General features: G+C 43.1%; 1 protein-coding gene across 1 annotated transcript in view; it reads left to right on the top strand.

The window, feature by feature from the left end:
* The window catches only part of LOC124010636 (serine/threonine-protein phosphatase 2B catalytic subunit alpha isoform-like), a 50,540-nt gene extending 41,423 nt beyond the window's left edge, over positions 1–9,117 (top strand). The window contains exons 3-6 of the mRNA XM_046323307.1: positions 2,512–2,636; positions 3,085–3,196; positions 8,280–8,425; positions 8,974–9,117. Of these exons, the coding sequence (XP_046179263.1) occupies positions 2,512–2,636; positions 3,085–3,196; positions 8,280–8,425; positions 8,974–9,117 (527 nt within the window). The remainder of the gene's footprint in view (positions 1–2,511; positions 2,637–3,084; positions 3,197–8,279; positions 8,426–8,973) is intronic.
* Positions 9,118–20,049: the final 10,932 nt, after the last annotated feature.

The raw sequence follows: 20,049 nt of genomic DNA, 5'->3' as shown, positions 1-20,049 counted from the left end.
AACTAAAGTAATATACTCAGGTTGGCATCTATTGTGAGACTAGATGAAACTAAAGTATTATACTCAGGTTGGCATCTATTGTGAGACTAGATGAAACTAAAGTAATATACTCAGGTTGGCATCTATTGTGAGACTAGATGAAACTAAAGTATTATACTCAGGTTGGCATCTATTGTGAGACTAGATGAAACTAAAGTAATATACTCAGGTTGGCATCTATTGTGAGACTAGATGAAACTAAAGTATTATACTCAGGTTGGCATCTATTGTGAGACTAGAGGAAACTAAAGTAATATACTCAGGTTGGCATCTATTGTGAGACTAGATGAAACTAAAGTATTATACTCAGGTTGGCATCTATTGTGAGACTAGATGAAACTAAAGTAATATACTCAGGTTGGCATCTATTGTGAGACTAGATGAAACTAAAGTATTATACTCAGGTTGGCATCTATTGTGAGACTAGATGAAACTAAAGTAATATACTCAGGTTGGCATCTATTGTGAGACTAGATGAAACTAAAGTATTATACTCAGGTTGGCATCTATTGTGAGACTAGATGAAACTAAAGTAATATACTCAGGTTGGCATCTATTGTGAGACTAGATTAAACTAAAGTAATATACTCAGGTTGGCATCTATTGTGAGACTAGATGAAACTAAAGTAATATACTCAGGTTGGCATCTATTGTGAGACTAGATGAAACTAAAGTATTATACTCAGGTTGGCATCTATTGTGAGACTAGATGAAACTAAAGTAATATACTCAGGTTGGCATCTATTGTGAGACTAGATTAAACTAAAGTAATATACTCAGGTTGGCATCTATTGTGAGACTAGATTAAACTAAAGTATTATACTCAGGTTGGCATCTATTGTGAGACTAGATTAAACTAAAGTATTATACTCAGGTTGGCATCTATTGTGAGACTAGATTTACATTTACATTTAAGTCATTTAGCAGACGCTCTTATCCAGAGCGACTTACAAATTGGTGCATTCACCTTATGATGAAACTAAAGTAATATACTCAGGTTGGCATCTATTGTGAGACTAGATGAAACTAAAGTAATATACTCAGGTTGGCATCTATTGTGAGTCTAGATGAAACTAAAGTAATATACTCAGGTTGGCATCTATTGTGAGTCTAGATGAAACTAAAGTAATATACTCAGGTTGGCATCTATTGTGAGACTAGATGAAACTAAAGTAATATACTCAGGTTGGCATCTATTGTGAGACTAGATGAAACTAAAGTATTATACTCAGGTTGGCATCTATTGTGAGACTAGATGAAACTAAAGTATTATACTCAGGTTGGCATCTATTGTGAGACTAGATGAAACTAAAGTAATATACTCAGGTTGGCATCTATTGTGAGACTAGATGAAACTAAAGTATTATACTCAGGTTGGCATCTATTGTGAGACTAGAGGAAACTAAAGTAATATACTCAGGTTGGCATCTATTGTGAGACTAGATGAAACTAAAGTATTATACTCAGGTTGGCATCTATTGTGAGACTAGATGAAACTAAAGTAATATACTCAGGTTGGCATCTATTGTGAGACTAGATGAAACTAAAGTATTATACTCAGGTTGGCATCTATTGTGAGACTAGATGAAACTAAAGTAATATACTCAGGTTGGCATCTATTGTGAGACTAGATGAAACTAAAGTATTATACTCAGGTTGGCATCTATTGTGAGACTAGATTAAACTAAAGTAATATACTCAGGTTGGCATCTATTGTGAGACTAGATGAAACTAAAGTAATATACTCAGGTTGGCATCTATTGTGAGACTAGATGAAACTAAAGTATTATACTCAGGTTGGCATCTATTGTGAGACTAGATGAAACTAAAGTAATATACTCAGGTTGGCATCTATTGTGAGACTAGATTAAACTAATGTAATATACTCAGGTTGGCATCTATTGTGAGACTAGATTAAACTAAAGTATTATACTCAGGTTGGCATCTATTGTGAGACTAGATTAAACTAAAGTATTATACTCAGGTTGGCATCTATTGTGAGACTAGATTTACATTTACATTTAAGTCATTTAGCAGACGCTCTTATCCAGAGCGACTTACAAATTGGTGCATTCACCTTATGATGAAACTAAAGTAATATACTCAGGTTGGCATCTATTGTGAGACTAGATGAAACTAAAGTAATATACTCAGGTTGGCATCTATTGTGAGTCTAGATGAAACTAAAGTAATATACTCAGGTTGGCATCTATTGTGAGACTAGATGAAACTAAAGTAATATACTCAGGTTGGCATCGATTGTGAGACTAGATGAAACTAAAGTAATATACTCAGGTTGGCATCTATTGTGAGACTAGATGAAACTAAAGTAATAGGAATGTGATTATGTAGAACTGAGGTTGTGTGTTTAACATTGTTGTGTTTGACGTTGTATGTTAGTCTAAGCATAGAGTTCCTTCAAATGACGATTCTATTATGTCCACTTCTATGAGAGTAACGTTGTTGTTTCAGTGTGTGGAGACGTCCATGGTCAGTTCTTTGACCTGATGAAGCTGTTTGAGGTAGGTGGTTCCCCCGCGACGACACGCTACCTCTTCCTAGGGGACTACGTGGACCGGGGTTACTTCAGTATTGAGGTGAGGGCACACTACAGTACCTGCACACTGTCTAGTCCACACTACCTGGTCCACACTATCTAGTGCACACTACCTAGTCCACACTATGTAGTGCACACTACCTAGTCCACACTATCTAGTGCACACTGTCTAGTCCACACTATCTAGTGCACACGGTCTAGTCCACACTATCTAGTGCACACTACCTAGTCCACACTATCTAGTGCATACTACCTAGGGACACAATACCTACTGCATATTTTCTAGGGGCACACTATCTAGTGCACACTAGCTACTGCATACTTTCGTAGAGGCACACTACTTTCTGCATACTAGGAAGTGTTTAACCAGGTAGCTTTGAATCTAGGACTTTAAGCCTGACATCAAGTGAGTAGCTAACTGGTCATTTTTTCCTCTGAGCCGTACTGTTACTAACAGATCTTTCTGTGTCCTCTCTCTCCTCTCTCAGTGTGTGTTGTATCTGTGGTCGTTGAAAATCCTCTACCCGAAGACGTTATTTCTTCTACGGGGAAACCATGAATGTAGACACCTGACAGAATATTTCACTTTCAAAACTGAATGTGAGTATTTGCCCACTGAGCACAGACTTCAATTCAAAGTATTTGACTATCCCCATAGGAGATACCTTTTTGGTTCCAGTTAGAACCATTTTTGGTTTTAGGTAGAACCCTTTTAGGTTCCATGTAGAACCCTCTGTGGAGAGGGTTCTTCCTGGAACCTAAAGGGTTCTTCAATGGGGACATTTTTGACTGTTTTATTTAACCTTTATTTAACTAGACAAGTCAGTTAAGAACAAATTCTTATTTACAATGACGGCCTACCCTGGTCAAACCCTAACCCGGATGACGCTGGGCTGTTGTGCCCCACCCTATGGGACTCCCAATCACAGACGTTTGTGATGCAGCCTGGAAATGAACCAGGATCTGTAGTGACGCCTCTAGCACTGAGATGCAGTACTTTAGACCGCTGCGCCACTCGGGAGCCTCAACAATGTTAGGTTCTAGATAGCACTTTTTTTCTAAGAGTGTATTCCACGTTGGTTCAACATAATTTCATTGAAATGAAGTAGAAACTTTGATTCAACCAGTGTGTGTCCAGTGGGTGTGTTCTCTTTCCTCCCCTCCCTTAATACTAGCGTCCTAGCTTCTCCGTTGTTCCATCTCTCTCATCCATCCATCCTCCTCTCTGTCTCTCCCCGTCAGAGAACAGGTGATTAGAAGGAAATTAATTTGGCCCTTAATGATTGGCCCAGGGACGTAGTCTGCTGTGTGTGATTGGCCAGGGGACGAGGAGTCTAATTTCCCCTGATGCTTATGGCGAATAGTGTGCGCCCTCAATTACCATCTGCTGTGTGTGTGAGAGAGAGAGAGAGAGAGAGAGAGAGAGAGAGAGAGAGAGAGAGAGAGAGAGAGAGAGAGAGAGAGAGAGAGAGAGAGAGAGAGAGAGAGGCAGAATGAGAGAGGGAGAGAGAGAGAGAGGCTGATGAAATGGTATTGATGATCCCTCTCTACAGTAATAATCTCTCTGACAAACATATCAGATATACATATGCACACTAGTACTGTACACACACATACTGTACAGTACACACACATACTGTACAGTACACACACATACTGTACAGTACACACACATACTGTACACATGTACACACACATACTGTACAGTACACACACATACTGTACACATGTACACACACATACTGTACAGTACACACACATACTGTACACATGTACACACACATACTGTACAGTACACACACATACTGTACAGTACACACACATACTGTACAGTACACACACACACACTGTACAGTACACACACACACTGTACACATGTACACATGTACACACACATACTGTACAGTACACACACATACTGTACAGTACACACACATACTGTACACATGTACACACACATACTGTACAGTACACACACATACTGTACAGTACACACACATACTGTACAGTACACACACATACTGTACAGTACACACACACTGTACACATGTACACACACATACTGTACAGTACACACACACACTGTACACATGTACACATGTACACACACATACTGTACAGTACACACACATACTGTACAGTACACACACATACTGTACACATGTACACACACATACTGTACAGTACACACACACACTGTACACATGTACACATGTACACACACACATACTGTACAGTACAGTACACACTGTACACATGTACACATGTACACACATACAGTACACACATACTGTACAGTACACACACACACTGTACAGTACACATGTACACATGTACACATGTACACACACATACTGTACAGTACACACACATACTGTACAGTACACACACATACTGTACACATGTACACACACATACTGTACAGTACACACACATACTGTACACATGTACACACACATACTGTACACATGTACACACACATACTGTACAGTACACACACATACTGTACACATGTACACACACATACTGTACAGTACACCCACATACTGTACAGTACACCCACATACTGTACAGTACACACACATACTGTACAGTACACACACATACTGTACACATGTACACACACATACTGTACAGTACACACACATACTGTACAGTACACACACATACTGTACAGTACACACACATACTGTACAGTACACACACATACTGTACACATGTACACACACATACTGTACAGTACACACACACTGTACACATGTACACACACATACTGTACAGTACACACACATACTGTACAGTACACACACATACTGTACACATGTACACACACATACTGTACAGTACACACACATACTGTACAGTACACACACACACTGTACAGTACACACACATACTGTACAGTACACACACATACTGTACAGTACACACACATACTGTACAGTACACACACACACACTGTACACATGTACACATGTACACACACATACTGTACAGTACACACACATACTGTACAGTACACACACATACTGTACAGTACACACACATACTGTACACATGTACACACACATTCTGTACAGTACACACACACATACTGTACAGTACACACACATACTGTACAGTACACACATACTGCACAGTACACACACACTGTACAGTACACACACATACTGTACACATGTACACACACATACTGTACAGTACACACACACTGTACACATGTACACATGTACACACACATACTGTACAGTACACACACATACTGTACAGTACACACACACACTGTACAGTACACACACATACTGTACAGTACACACACATACTGTACAGTACACACACACACACTGTGCACATGTACACATGTACACACACATACTGTACAGTACACACAGATACTGTACAGTACACACACATACTGTACACATGTACAAACACATACTGTACAGTACACACACATACTATACAGTACACACACATACTGTACAGTACACACACATACTGTACAGTACACACACATACTGTACAGTACACACACACACACTGTACACATGTACACATGTACACACACATACTGTACAGTACACACACATACTGTACAGTACACACACATACTGTACACATGTACAAACACATACTGTACAGTACACACACATACTGTACAGTACACACACATACTGTACACATGTACACACACATACTGTACAGTACACACACACATACTGTACAGTACACACACATACTGTACAGTACACACATACTGCACAGTACACACACACTGTACAGTACACACACATACTGTACAGTACACACACATACTGTACACATGTACACACACATACTGTACAGTACACACACACTGTACACATGTACACATGTACACATGTACACACACATACTGTACAGTACACACACATACTGTACAGTACACACACACACTGTACAGTACACACACACACTGTACACATGTACACATGTACACACACATACTGTACAGTACACACACATACTGTACAGTACACACACATACTGTACAATACACACACACACTGTACAGTACACACACACACTGTACACATGTACACATGTACACACACATACTGTACAGTACACACAGATACTGTACAGTACACACACATACTGTACACATGTACACACACATACTGTACAGTACACACACATACTGTACACATGTACAAACACATACTGTACACATGTACAAACACATACTATACAGTACACACACATACTGTACAGTACACACACACATACTGTACACATGTACACACACACACTGTACACATGTACACATGTACACACACATACTGTACAGTACACACACATACTGTACAGTACACACACATACTGTACAGTACACACACACTGTACAGTACACACACACACTGTACAGTACACACACACACACACACACACACTGTACATACACACACACACACTGTACACATGTACACATGTACACAAACTGTACAGTACACACACATACTGTACAGTACACACACATACTGTACACACACACTGTACAGTACACACACACACACTGTACACATGTACACATGTACACACACATACTGTACAGTACACACACATACTGTACAGTACACACACATACTGTACAGTACACACACACACACTGTACACATGTACACATGTACACACACATACTGTACAGTACACACACATACTGTACAGTACACACACATACTGTACACATGTACACACACATACTGTACAGTACACACACACACACTGTACACATGTACACATCTACACACACATACTGTACAGTACACACACATACTGTACAGTACACACACATACTGTACAGTACACACACATACTGTCCACATGTACACACACATACTGTACAGTACACACACATACTGTACAGTACATACACATACTGTACAGTACACACACATACTGTACACATGTACACACACATACTGTACAGTACACACACATACTGTACAGTACACACACATACTGTACAGTACACACACATACTGTACAGTACACACACATACTGTACACATGTACACACACATACTGTACAGTACACACACACTGTACACATGTACCTACACATACTGTACAATACACACACATACTGTACAGTACACACACATACTGCACAGTACACACACACTGTACACATGTACACACACATACTGTACAGTACACACACATACTGTACAGTACACACACACTGTACACATGTACACATGTACACATGTACACATGTACACACACATACTGTACAGTACACACACATACTGTACAGTACACACACACACTGTACAGTACACACACATACTGTACAGTACACACACATACTGTACAGTACACACACACACACTGTACACATGTACACATGTACACACACATACTGTACAGTACACACACATACTGTACAGTACACACACATACACAGCATAATTTGGCTACTTCACTATGGTGTTTTGATTCACTCTCTCCCTCCCTCTTTTTCTTTCTTTCTTTCTTTCTTTCTTTCTTTCTTTCTTTCTTTCTTTCTTTCTCTCTCTCTCTCTCCCTCTCCCTCTCTCCTCTGTCTCTCTCTCTGTTTCTCTCTCTGTTTCTCTCTCTCTGTCCCCCCCCCCGTCCTTTCACTCCGCCCCCATCCTCTCTCTCCCCTCCCCCTCCTCAGGTAAGATAAAGTACTCTGAGCAGGTGTATGACTCGTGTATGGATGCGTTTGACTGCTTGCCGCTGGCTGCTCTGATGAATCAGCAGTTCCTGTGTGTCCATGGAGGGCTCTCGCCAGAGATCCACACGCTCGACGACATCAAAAAGGTTCAGACACAACGCCCACTGTACTGTCAATGTTTTCTATAACACATAAACACTGTCAATGCCCTGGTTACCATGGAGATTCAACCCTTGTTTTGACTCCACTTCCTGTACAGTACATGCTGTTCTCTCTCTCTCTCTCTCTCTCTCTCTCTCTCTCTCTCTCTCTCTCTCTCTCTCTCTCTCTCTCTCTCTCTCTCTCTCTCTCTCTCTCTCTCTCTCTCTCTCTCTCTCTCTCTCTCTCTCTCTCTCTCTCTCTCTCTCTCTCTCTCTCTCTCTCTCTCTCTCTCTCTCTCTCTCTCTCTCTCTCTCTCTCTCTCTCTCTCTCTCTCTCTCTCTCTCTCTCTCTCTCTCTCTCTCTCTCTCTCTCTCTCTCTCTCTCTCTCTCTCTCTCTCTCTCTCTGTTATTTCTGTGTGTTCTGTTTCTTTCTCTAGTACAGTTGAACAGGTTCTGTTATCCCTGTGTTCTGGTTGTCTCTTGTGTAGATAGGAATATATTGTATCTATACAGCGAATGCATCTGTTGTGCTGTCATTGTCTCTGTAATCCAGTTGGACAGGTTCAAGGAGCCTCCAGCTTTCGGGCCCATGTGTGACCTGCTGTGGGCCGACCCACTCGAAGACTTTGGCAACGAGAAGACGCAAGAGTACTTTGGCCACAACACAGTCAGAGGCTGCTCCTACTTCTACAGGTAAATACATGTTTTAACATGACAACGCACACAGACACCAATACGGATACACACACACTCACATCTGGTGTGTCTTTAGGTGTGATATACAGGGGAACGGTGAGGAACAACGTATTGGAGGTGAGATGGAAACATGATGTACTGGTAAACTACAAGCTGCTTCAGAGATACAACAACCAAAGACTAATTGGGATTTGTACAACAGCTGCAGAACCACACACACATATTTCAGCTTAAACCATATCCCACTGCTTTAAGGTTTCCCAGTAGGTATTCCCAGCAGTCATAGGTACAGTCATCAATATAATGCTATCCAGTCCAATCAAGTTTGTTGAAAGTTTACTGATCATTTATTTAATGATTTGTTTGTTTTTGTTGCTCCACTTTTTGTATCTGTATCTTGTGTGTTTAGTTGTTTGTATGTGAGACTAATGATTCCCCCTGTATCTTGTATGTTGAGTTGTTTGTATGTGAGACTAATGATTTCCCCCCCTGTATCTTGTATGTTGAGTTGTTTGTATGTGAGACTAATGATTCCCCCCCTGTATCTTGTATGTTGAGTTGTTTGTATGTGAGACTAATGATTTCCCCCTGTATCTTGTGTGTTGAGTTGTTTGTATGTGAGACTAATGATTTCCCCCTGTATCTTGTGTGTTGAGTTGTGAGTTGTTTCCCCCTGTATCTTGTGTGTTGAGTTGTTTCTACTAATGATTTCCCCCTGTATCTTGTGTGTTGAGTTGTTTGTATGTGAGACTAATGATTTCCCCCCTGTATCTTGTGTGTTGAGTTGTTTCTATGTGAGACTAATGATTTCCCCCCCTGTATCTTGTGTGTTGAGTTGTTTGTATGTGAGACTAATGACTTACCCCCTGTATCTTGTATGTTGAGTTGTTTCTATGTGAGACTAATGATTTCCCCCTTGTATCTTGTATGTTGAGTTGGGTCTACGTGAGACTAATGATTCCCCCCTGTATCTTGTGTGTTGAGTTGTTTGTATGTGAGACTAATGATTTCCCCCCTGTATCTTGTATGTTGAGTTGTTTCTATGTGAGACTAATGATTTCCCCCCTGTATCTTGTGTGTTGAGTTGTTTGTATGTGAGACTAATGATTTCCCCCCCATGTATCTTGTATGTTGAGTTGTTTGTATGTGAGACTAATGATTTCCCCCCTTGTATCTTGTGTGTTGAGTTGTTTGTATGTGAGACTAATGATTTCCCCCCTTGTATCTTGTATGTTGAGTTGTTTGTATGTGAGACTAATGATTTCCCCCTGTATCTTGTGTGTTGAGTTGTTTGTATGTGAGACTAATGATTTCCCCCCCTGTATCTTGTATGTTGAGTAGTTTGTATGTGAGACTAATGATTTCATTTTACATTTACATTTACATTTAAGTCATTTAGCAGACGCTCTTATCCAGAGCGACTTACAAATTGGTGCATTCACCTTATGACATCCAGTGGAACAGTCACTTTACAATAGTGCATCTAAATCTTAAAGGGGGGGAGGAATACTTATCCTATCCTAGGTATTCCTTAAAGAGGTGGGGTTTCAGGTGTCTCCGGAAGGTGGTGATTGACTCCGCTGTCCTGGCGTCGTGAGGGAGTTTGTTCCACCATTGGGGGGCCAGAGCAGCGAACAGTTTTGACTGGGCTGAGCGGGAGCTGTACTTCCTCAGTAGTAGGAAGGCGAGCAGGCCAGAGGTGGATGAACGCAGTGCCCTTGTTTGGGTGTAGGGCCTGATCAGAGCCTGGAGGTACTGAGGTGCCGTTCCCCTCACAGCTCCGTAGGCAAGCACCATGGTCTTGTAGCGGATGCGAGCTTCAACTGGAAGCCAGTGGAGAGAACGGAGGAGCGGGGTGACGTGAGAGAACTTGGGAAGGTTGAACACCAGACGGGCTGCGGCGTTCTGGATGAGTTGAAGGGGTTTAATGGCACAGGCAGGGAGCCCAGCCAACAGCGAGTTGCAGTAATCCAGACGGGAGATGACAAGTGCCTGGATTAGCACCTGCGCCGCTTCCTGTGTGAGGCAGGGTCGTACTCTGCGGATGTTGTAGAGCATGAACCTACAGGAACGGGCCACCGCCTTGATGTTGGTTGAGAACGACAGGGTGTTGTCCAGGATCACACCAAGGTTCTTAGCGCTCTGGGAGGAGGACACAATGGAGTTGTCAACCGTGATGGCGAGATCATGGAATGGGCAGTCCTTCCCCGGGAGGAAGAGCAGCTCCGTCTTGCCGAGGTTCAGCTTGAGGTGGTGATCCGTCATCCACACTGATATGTCTGCCAGACATGCAGAGATGCGATTCGCCACCTGGTCATCAGAAGGGGGAAAGGAGAAGATTAGTTGTGTGTCGTCTGCATAGCAATGATAGGAGAGACCATGTGAGGTTATGACAGAGCCAAGTGACTTGGTGTATAGCGAGAATAGGAGAGGGCCTAGAACAGAGCCCTGGGGGACACCAGTGGTGAGAGCGCGTGGTGAGGAGACAGATTCTCGCCACGCCACCTGGTAGGAGCAACCTGTCAGGTAGGACGCAATCCAAGCGTGGGTCGCGCCGGAGATGCCCAACTCGGAGAGGGTGGAGAGGAGGATCTGATGGTTCACAGTATCGAAGGCAGCCGATAGATCTAGAAGGATGAGAGCAGAGGAGAGAGAGTTAGCTTTAGCAGTGCGGAGCGCCTCCGTGATACAGAGGAGAGCAGTCTCAGTTGAATGATTAGTCTTGAAACCTGACTGATTTGGATCAAGAAGGTCATTCAGAGAGAGATAGCGGGAGAGCTGGCCAAGGACGGCACGTTCAAGAGTTTTGGAGAGAAAAGAAAGAAGGGATACTGGTCTGTAATTGTTGACATCGGAGGGATCGAGTGTAGGTTTTTTCAGAAGGGGTGCAACTCTCGCTCTCTTGAAGACGGAAGGGACGTAGCCAGCGGTCAGTGATGAGTTGATGAGCGAGGTGAGGTAAGGGAGAAGGTCTCCGGAAATGGTCTGGAGAAGAGGGGAGGCGATAGGGTCAAGCGGGCAGGTTGTTGGGCGGCCGGCCGTCACAAGACGTGAGATTTCATCTGGAGAGAGAGGGGAGAAAGAGGTCAGAGCACAGGGTAGGGCAGTGTGAGCAGAACCAGCGGTGTCGTTTGACTTAGCAAACGAGGATCGGATGTCGTCGACCTTCTTTTCAAAATGGTTGACGAAGTCGTCTGCAGAGAGGGAGGAGGGGGGAGGAGGATTCAGGAGGGAGGAGAAGGTGGCAAAGAGCTTCCTAGGGTTAGAGGCAGATGCTTGGAATTTAGCGTGGTAGAAAGTGGCTTTAGCAGCAGAGACAGAGGAGGAAAATGTAGAGAGGAGGGAGTGAAAGGATGCCAGGTCCGCAGGGAGGCGAGTTTTCCTCCATTTCCGCTCGGCTGCCCGGAGCCCTGTTCTGTGAGCTCGCAATGAGTCATCGAGCCACGGAGCGGGAGGGGAGGACCGAGCCGGCCTGGAGAATAGGGGACATAGAGAGTCAAAGGATGTAGAGAGGGAGGAGAGGAGGGTTGAGGAGGCAGAATCAGGAGATAGGTTGGAGAAGGTTTGAGCGGAGGGAAGAGATGATAGGATGGAAGAGGAGAGAGTAGCGGGGGAGAGAGAGCGAAGGTTGGGACGGCGCGATACCATCCGAGTAGGGGCAGTATGGGAGGTGTTGGATGAGAGCGAGAGGGAAAAGGATACAAGGTAGTGGTCGGAGACTTGGAGGGGAGTTGCAATGAGGTTAGTGGAAGAACAGCATCTAGTAAAGATGAGGTCGAGCGTATTGCCTGCCTTGTGAGTAGGGGGAAGGTGAGAGGGTGAGGTCAAAAGAGGAGAGGAGTGGAAAGAAGGAGGCAGAGAGGAATGAGTCAAAGGTAGACGTGGGGAGGTTAAAGTCGCCCAGAACTGTGAGAGGTGAGCCGTCCTCAGGAAAGGAGCTTATCAAGGCATCAAGCTCATTGATGAACTCTCCGAGGGAACCTGGAGGGCGATAAATTATAAGGATGTTAAGCTTGAAAGGGCTGGTAACTGTGACAGCATGGAATTCAAAGGAGGCGATAGACAGATGGGTAAGGGGAGAAAGAGAGAATGACCACTTGGGAGAGATGAGGATCCCGGTGCCACCACCCCGCTGACCAGAAGCTCTCGGGGTGTGCGAGAACACGTGGGCGGACGAAGAGAGAGCAGTAGGAGTAGCAGTGTTGTCTGTGGTGATCCATGTTTCCGTTAGTGCCAAGAAGTCGAGGGACTGGAGGGAGGCATAGGCTGAGATGAACTCTGCCTTGTTGACCGCAGATCGGCAATTCCAGAGGCTACCGGAGACCTGGAACTCCACGTGGGTCGTGCGCGCTGGGACCACCAGATTAGGGTGGCCGCGGCCACGCGGTGTGGAGCGTTTGTATGGTCTGTGCAGAGAGGAGAGAACAGGGATAAACAGACACATAGTTAACAGGCTACAGAAGAGGCTACGCTAATGCAAAGGAGATTGGAATGACAAGTGGACTACACGTCTCGAATGTTCAGAAAGTTAAGCTACGTAGCAAGAATCTTATTGACTAAAATGATTAAAATGATACAGTACTGCTGAAGTAGGCTAGCTGGCAGTGGGTGCGTTGTTGACACTACACTAATCAAGTCGTTCCGTTGAGTGTAATAGTTTCTACAGTGCTGCTATTCGGGGCTAGCTGGCTAGCTAGTAGTGTTGTTTACGTTACGTTGCGTTAAAAGAACGACAATAGCTGGCTAGCTAACCTAGAAAATCGCTCTAGACTACACAATTATCTTTGATACAAAGACGGCTATGTAGCTAGCTATGTAGCTAGCTACGATCAAACAAATCAAACCGTTGTACTGTAATGAAATGAAGTGAAAATGTGATACTACCTGTGAATGCGACCGGGTTGTTGAGTTCTATTCAGAAGACGTTGGCTAGCGTTGGCTAGCTGTTGGCTAGCTAGCAGAGTCTCCTACGTTAAGGACGACAAATAGCTGGCTAGCTAACCTCGGTAAATTAAGATAATCACTCTAAGACTACACACTCTAAACCTAAACAACACAATTATCTTGGAACGAAGATACGAAGACAGCAAAGACAGCTATGTAGCTAGCTAACACTACACTGATCAAGTCGTTCAGTTGAGTGTAATAGTTTTCCCAGTGCAGCTAATCAGTGGACGTTAGCTAGCTGGCTAGTGAAGACTACGTTAGGACGGCGAAATACGATAATTACGCAATTATCTTTGATACAAAGACGGCTATGTAACTAGCTGACAAGAAATTGCTAAGATTAGACAAATCAAACCGTTGTGCTATAATGAAATGTAAAAAGTTATACTACCTGCGGGAGCGAAGCGCCGATGCGACCACTCGCTCCAAAACGGAAGCAATCCCCCCCGTATCTTGTATGTTGAGTTGTTTGTATGTGAGACTAATGATTTCCCCCCTGTATCTTGTATGTTGAGTTGTTTGTATGTGAGACTAATGATTTCCCCCTTGTATCTTGTATGTTGAGTTGTTTGTATGTGAGACTAATGATTTCCCCCCCTGTATCTTGTATGTTGAGTTGTTTGTATGTGAGACTAATGATTTCCCCCCTGTATCTTGTATGTTGAGTTGTTTGTATGTGAGACTAATGATTCCCCCCCCCCTGTATCTTGTATGTTGTGTTGTTTGTATGTGAGACTAATGATTTCAAATCAAATCAAATCAAATCAAATTTTATTTGTCACATACACATGGTTAGCAGATGTTAATGCGAGTGTAGCGAAATGCTTGTGCTTCTAGTTCCGACAATGCAGTGATAACCAACAAGTAATCTAACTAACAATTCCAAAACTACTGTCTTATACACAGTGTAAGGGGATAAGGAACATGTACATAAGGATATATGAATGAGTGATGGTACAGAGCAGCATACAGTAGATGGTATCGAGTACAGTATATACATATGAGATGAGTGTGTAGACAAAGTAAACAAAGTGGCATAGTTAAAGTGGCTAGTGATACATGTGTTACATAAGGATGCAGTCGATGATGTAGAGTACAGTATATACATATGCATATGAGATGAATAATGTAGGGTAAGTAACATTATATAAGGTAGCATTGTTTAAAGTGGCTAGTGATATATTTACATCATTTCCCATCAATTCCCATTATTAAAATGGCTGGAGTTGGGTCAGTGTCAATGACAGTGTGTTGGCAGCAGCCACTCAATGTTAGTGGTGGCTGTTTAACAGTCTGATGGCCTTGAGATAGAAGCTGTTTTTCAGTCTCTCGGTCCCAGCTTTGATGCACCTGTACTGACCTCGCCTTCTGGATGATAGCGGGGTGAACAGGCAGTGGTTCGGGTGGTTGATGTCCTTGATGATCTTTATGGCCTTCCTGTAACAACGGGTGGTGTAGGTGTCCTGGAGGGCAGGTAGTTTGCCCCCAGTGATGCGTTGTGCAGACCTCACTACCCTCTGGAGAGCCTTACGGTTGAGGGCGGAGCAGTTGCCGTACCAGGCGGTGATACAGCCCGCCAGGATGCTCTCGATTGTGCATCTGTAGAAGTTTGTGAGTGCTTTTGGTGACAAGCCGAATTTCTTCAGCCTCCTGAGGTTGAATAGGCGCTGCTGCGCCTTCTTCACGACGCTGTCAGTGTGAGTGGACCAATTCAGTTTGTCTGTGATGTGTATGCCGAGGAACTTAAAACTAGCTACCCTCTCCACTACTGTTCCATCGATGTGGATAGGGGGGTGTTCCCTCTGCTGTTTCCTGAAGTCCACAATCATCTCCTTAGTTTTGTTGACATTGAGTGTGAGGTTATTTTCCTGACACCACACTCCGAGGGCCCTCACCTCCTCCCTGTAGGCCGTCTGGTCGTTGTTGGTAATCAAGCCTACCACTGTTGTGTCGTCCGCAAACTTGATGATTGAGTTGGAGGCGTGCGTGGCCACGCAGTCGTGGGTGAACAGGGAGTACAGGAGAGGGCTCAGAACGCACCCTTGTGGGGCCCCCGTGTTGAGGATCAGCGGGGAGGAGATGTTGTTGCCTACCCTCACCACCTGGGGGCGGCCCGTCAGGAAGTCCAGTACCCAGTTGCACAGGGCGGGGTCGAGACCCGGGGTCTCGAGCTTGATGACGAGCTTGGAGGGTACTATGGTGTTGAATGCCGAGCTGTAGTCGATGAACAGCATTCTCACATAGGTATTCCTCTTGTCCAGGTGGGTTAGGGCAGTGTGCAGTGTGGTTGAGATTGCATCGTCTGTGGACCTATTTGGGCGGTAAGCAAATTGGAGTGGGTCTAGGGTGTGATATGGTCCTTGACTAGTCTCTCAAAGCACTTCATGATGACGGAAGTGAGTGCTACGGGGCGGTAGTCGTTTAGCTCAGTTACCTTAGCTTTCTTGGGAACAGGAACAATGGTGGCCCTCTTGAAGCATGTGGGAACAGCAGACTGGTATCTGTATCTTGTATGTTGAGTTGTTTGTATGTGAGACTAATGATTTCCCCCCTGTATCTTGTATGTTGAGTTATTTGTATGTGAGACTAATGATTTCCCCCCTGTATCTTGTATGTTGAGTTGTTTCTATGTGAGACTAATGATTTCCCCCCTGTATCTTGTGTGTTGAGTTGTTTGTATGTGAGACTAATGATTTCCCCCCTGTATCTTGTATGTTGAGTTGTTTGTATGTGAGACTAATGATTCCCCCCCTGTATCTTGTATGTTGAGTTGTTTGTATGTGAGACTAATGATTTCCCCCCCTGTATTTTGTATGTTGAGTTGTTTCTATGTGAGACTAATGATTTCCTCCCCACCTGTATCTTGTGTGTTGAGTTGTTTGTATGTGAGACTAATGATTCCCCCCCTGTATCTTGTATGTTGAGTTGTTTGTATGTGAGACTAATGATTTCCCCCTGTATCTTGTGTGTTGAGTTGTTTGTATGTGAGACTAATGATTTCCCCCCTGTATCTTGTGTGTTGAGTTGTTTGTATGTGAGACTAATGATTTCCCCCCTGTATCTTGTGTGTTGAGTTGTTTGTATGTGAGACTAATGGTTTCCCCCCCTGTATCTTGTATGTTGAGTTGTTTGTATGTGAGACTAATGGTTTCCTCCCCTGAATCTTGTATGTTGAGTTGTTTGTATGTGAGACTAATGATTTCCCCCCTGTATCTTGTGTGTTGAGTTGTTTGTATGTGAGACTAATGGTCCACCCCCTTGTATCTTGTGTGTTGAGTTGTTTGTATGTGAGACTGTTGATTTCCCCCCTGTATCTTGTGTGTTGAGTTGTTTGTATGTGAGACTAATGGTTTCCCCCCTTGTATCTTGTGTGTTGAGTTGTTTGTATGTGAGATTAATGGTTTCCCCCCCATTGTATCTTGTGTGTTGAGTTGTTTGTATGTGAGACTAATGGTTTCCCCCCTTGTATCTTGTATGTTGAGTTTTTTGTATGTGAGACTAATGATTTCCCCCTGTATCTTGTATGTTGAGTTGTTTGTATGTGAGACTAATGATTTCCCCCTGTATCTTGTGTGTTGAGTTGTTTGTTTGTGAGACTAATGATTTCCCCCTGTATCTTGTGTGTTGAGTTGTTTGTATGTGAGACTAATGGTTGCCCCCCCCTTGTGTGTTGAGTTGTTTGTATGTGAGACTAATGGTTTCCCCCTTGTATCTTGTATGTTGAGTTGTTTGTATGTGAGACTAATGATTCCCCCTGTATCTTGTATGTTGAGTTGTTTGTATGTGAGACTAATGATTTCCCCCCCTGTATTTTGTTTGTTGAGTTGTTTCTATGTGAGACTAATGATTTCCTCCCCACCTGTATCTTGTGTGTTGAGTTGTTTGTATGTGAGACTAATGATTCCCCCCTGTATCTTGTATGTTGAGTTGTTTGTATGTGAGACTAATGATTTCCCCCCCTGTATCTTGTGTGTTGAGTTGTTTGTATGTGAGACTAATGATTTCCCCCCTGTATCTTGTGTGTTGAGTTGTTTGTATGTGAGACTAATGGTTTCCCCCCTTGTATCTTGTGTGTTGAGTTGTTTGTATGTGAGACTAATGATTCCCCCCCCCTGTATATTGTGTGTTGAGTTGTTTGTATGTGAGACTAATGGTTTCCCCCCCTGTATCTTGTATGTTGAGTTGTTTGTATGTGAGACTAATGGTTTCCTCCCCTGAATCTTATATGTTGAGTTGTTTGTATGTGAGACTAATGATTTCCCCCCTGTATCTTGTGTGTTGAGTTGTTTGTATGTGAGACTAATGGTCCCCCCCCCCTTGTATCTTGTGTGTTGAGTTGTTTGTATGTGAGACTGTTGATTTCCCCCCTGTATCTTGTGTGTTGAGTTGTTTGTATGTGAGACTAATGGTTTCCCCCCTTGTATCTTGTGTGTTGAGTTGTTTGTATGTGAGATTAATGTAATGGTTTCCCCCCCATTGTATCTTGTGTGTTGAGTTGTTTGTATGTGAGACTAATGGTTTCCCCCCTTGTATCTTGTATGTTGAGTTGTTTGTATGTGAGACTAATGATTTCGCCCCTGTATCTTGTATGTTGAGTTGTTTGTATGTGAGACTAATGATTTCCCCCCCTGTATCTTGTGTGTTGAGTTGTTTGTATGTGAGACTAATGGTTCCCCCTCCCTTGTATCTTGTGTGTTGAGTTGTTTGTATGTGAGACTAATGGTTTCCCCCCTTGTATCTTGTATGTTGAGTTGTTTGTATGTGAGACTAATGATTTCCCCCCTTGTATCTTGTATGTTGAGTTGTTTGTATGTGAGACTAATGATTCCCCCCTGTATCTTGTATGTTGAGTTGTTTCTATGTGAGACTAATGATTTCCTCCCCACCTGTATCTTGTGTGTTGAGTTGTTTGTATGTGAGACTAATGATTCCCCCCCTGTATCTTGTATGTTGAGTTGTTTGTATGTGAGACTAATGATTTCCCCCCCTGTATCTTGTGTGTTGAGTTGTTTGTATGTGAGACTAATGATTTCCCCCTGTATCTTGTGTGTTGAGTTGTTTGTATGTGAGACTAATGGTTTCCCCCTTGTATCTTGTGTGTTGAGTTGTTTGTATGTGAGACTAATGATTCCCCCCTGTATCTTGTGTGTTGAGTTGTTTGTATGTGAGACTAATGGTTTCCCCCCCTGTATCTTGTATGTTGAGTTGTTTGTATGTGAGACTAATGGTTTCCTCCCCTGAATCTTATATGTTGAGTTGTTTGTATGTGAGACTAATGATTTCCCCCCTGTATCTTGTATGTTGAGTTGTTTGTATGTGAGACTAATGATTTCCCCCTGTATCTTGTGTGTTGAGTTGTTTGTATGTGAGACTAATGATTTCCCCCTGTATCTTGTGTGTTGAGTTGTTTGTATGTGAGACTAATGATTTCCCCCTGTATCTTGTGTGTTGAGTTGTTTGTATGTGAGACTAATGGTTTCCCCCTGTATCTTGTATGTTGAGTTGTTTGTATGTGAGACTAATGGTTTTCTCTCCTGAATCTTGTATGTTGAGTTGTTTGTATGTGAGACTAATGATTTCCCCCCTGTATCTTGTGTGTTGAGTTGTTTGTATGTGAGACTAATGGTCCACCCCCTTGTATCTTGTGTGTTGAGTTGTTTGTATGTGAGACTGTTGATTTCCCCCCTGTATCTTGTGTGTTGAGTTGTTTGTATGTGAGACTAATGGTTTCCCCCTTGTATCTTGTGTGTTGAGTTGTTTGTATGTGAGATTAATGGTTTCCCCCCTTGTATCTTGTGTTTGAGTTGTTTGTATGTGAGACTAATGGTTTCCCCCTTGTATCTTGTATGTTGAGTTGTTTGTATGTGAGACTAATGATTTCCCCCTGTATCTTGTATGTTGAGTTGTTTGTATGTGAGACTAATGATTTCCCCCTGTATCTTGTATGTTGAGTTGTTTGTATGTGAGACTAATGATTTCCCCCTGT

The sequence above is a fragment of the Oncorhynchus gorbuscha genome, linkage group LG23 (assembly GCF_021184085.1).
Source record: "Oncorhynchus gorbuscha isolate QuinsamMale2020 ecotype Even-year linkage group LG23, OgorEven_v1.0, whole genome shotgun sequence".
Taxonomy (NCBI): Eukaryota; Metazoa; Chordata; class Actinopteri; order Salmoniformes; family Salmonidae; genus Oncorhynchus; species Oncorhynchus gorbuscha.
This window is presented reverse-complemented; position numbering and strand designations above follow the sequence as displayed.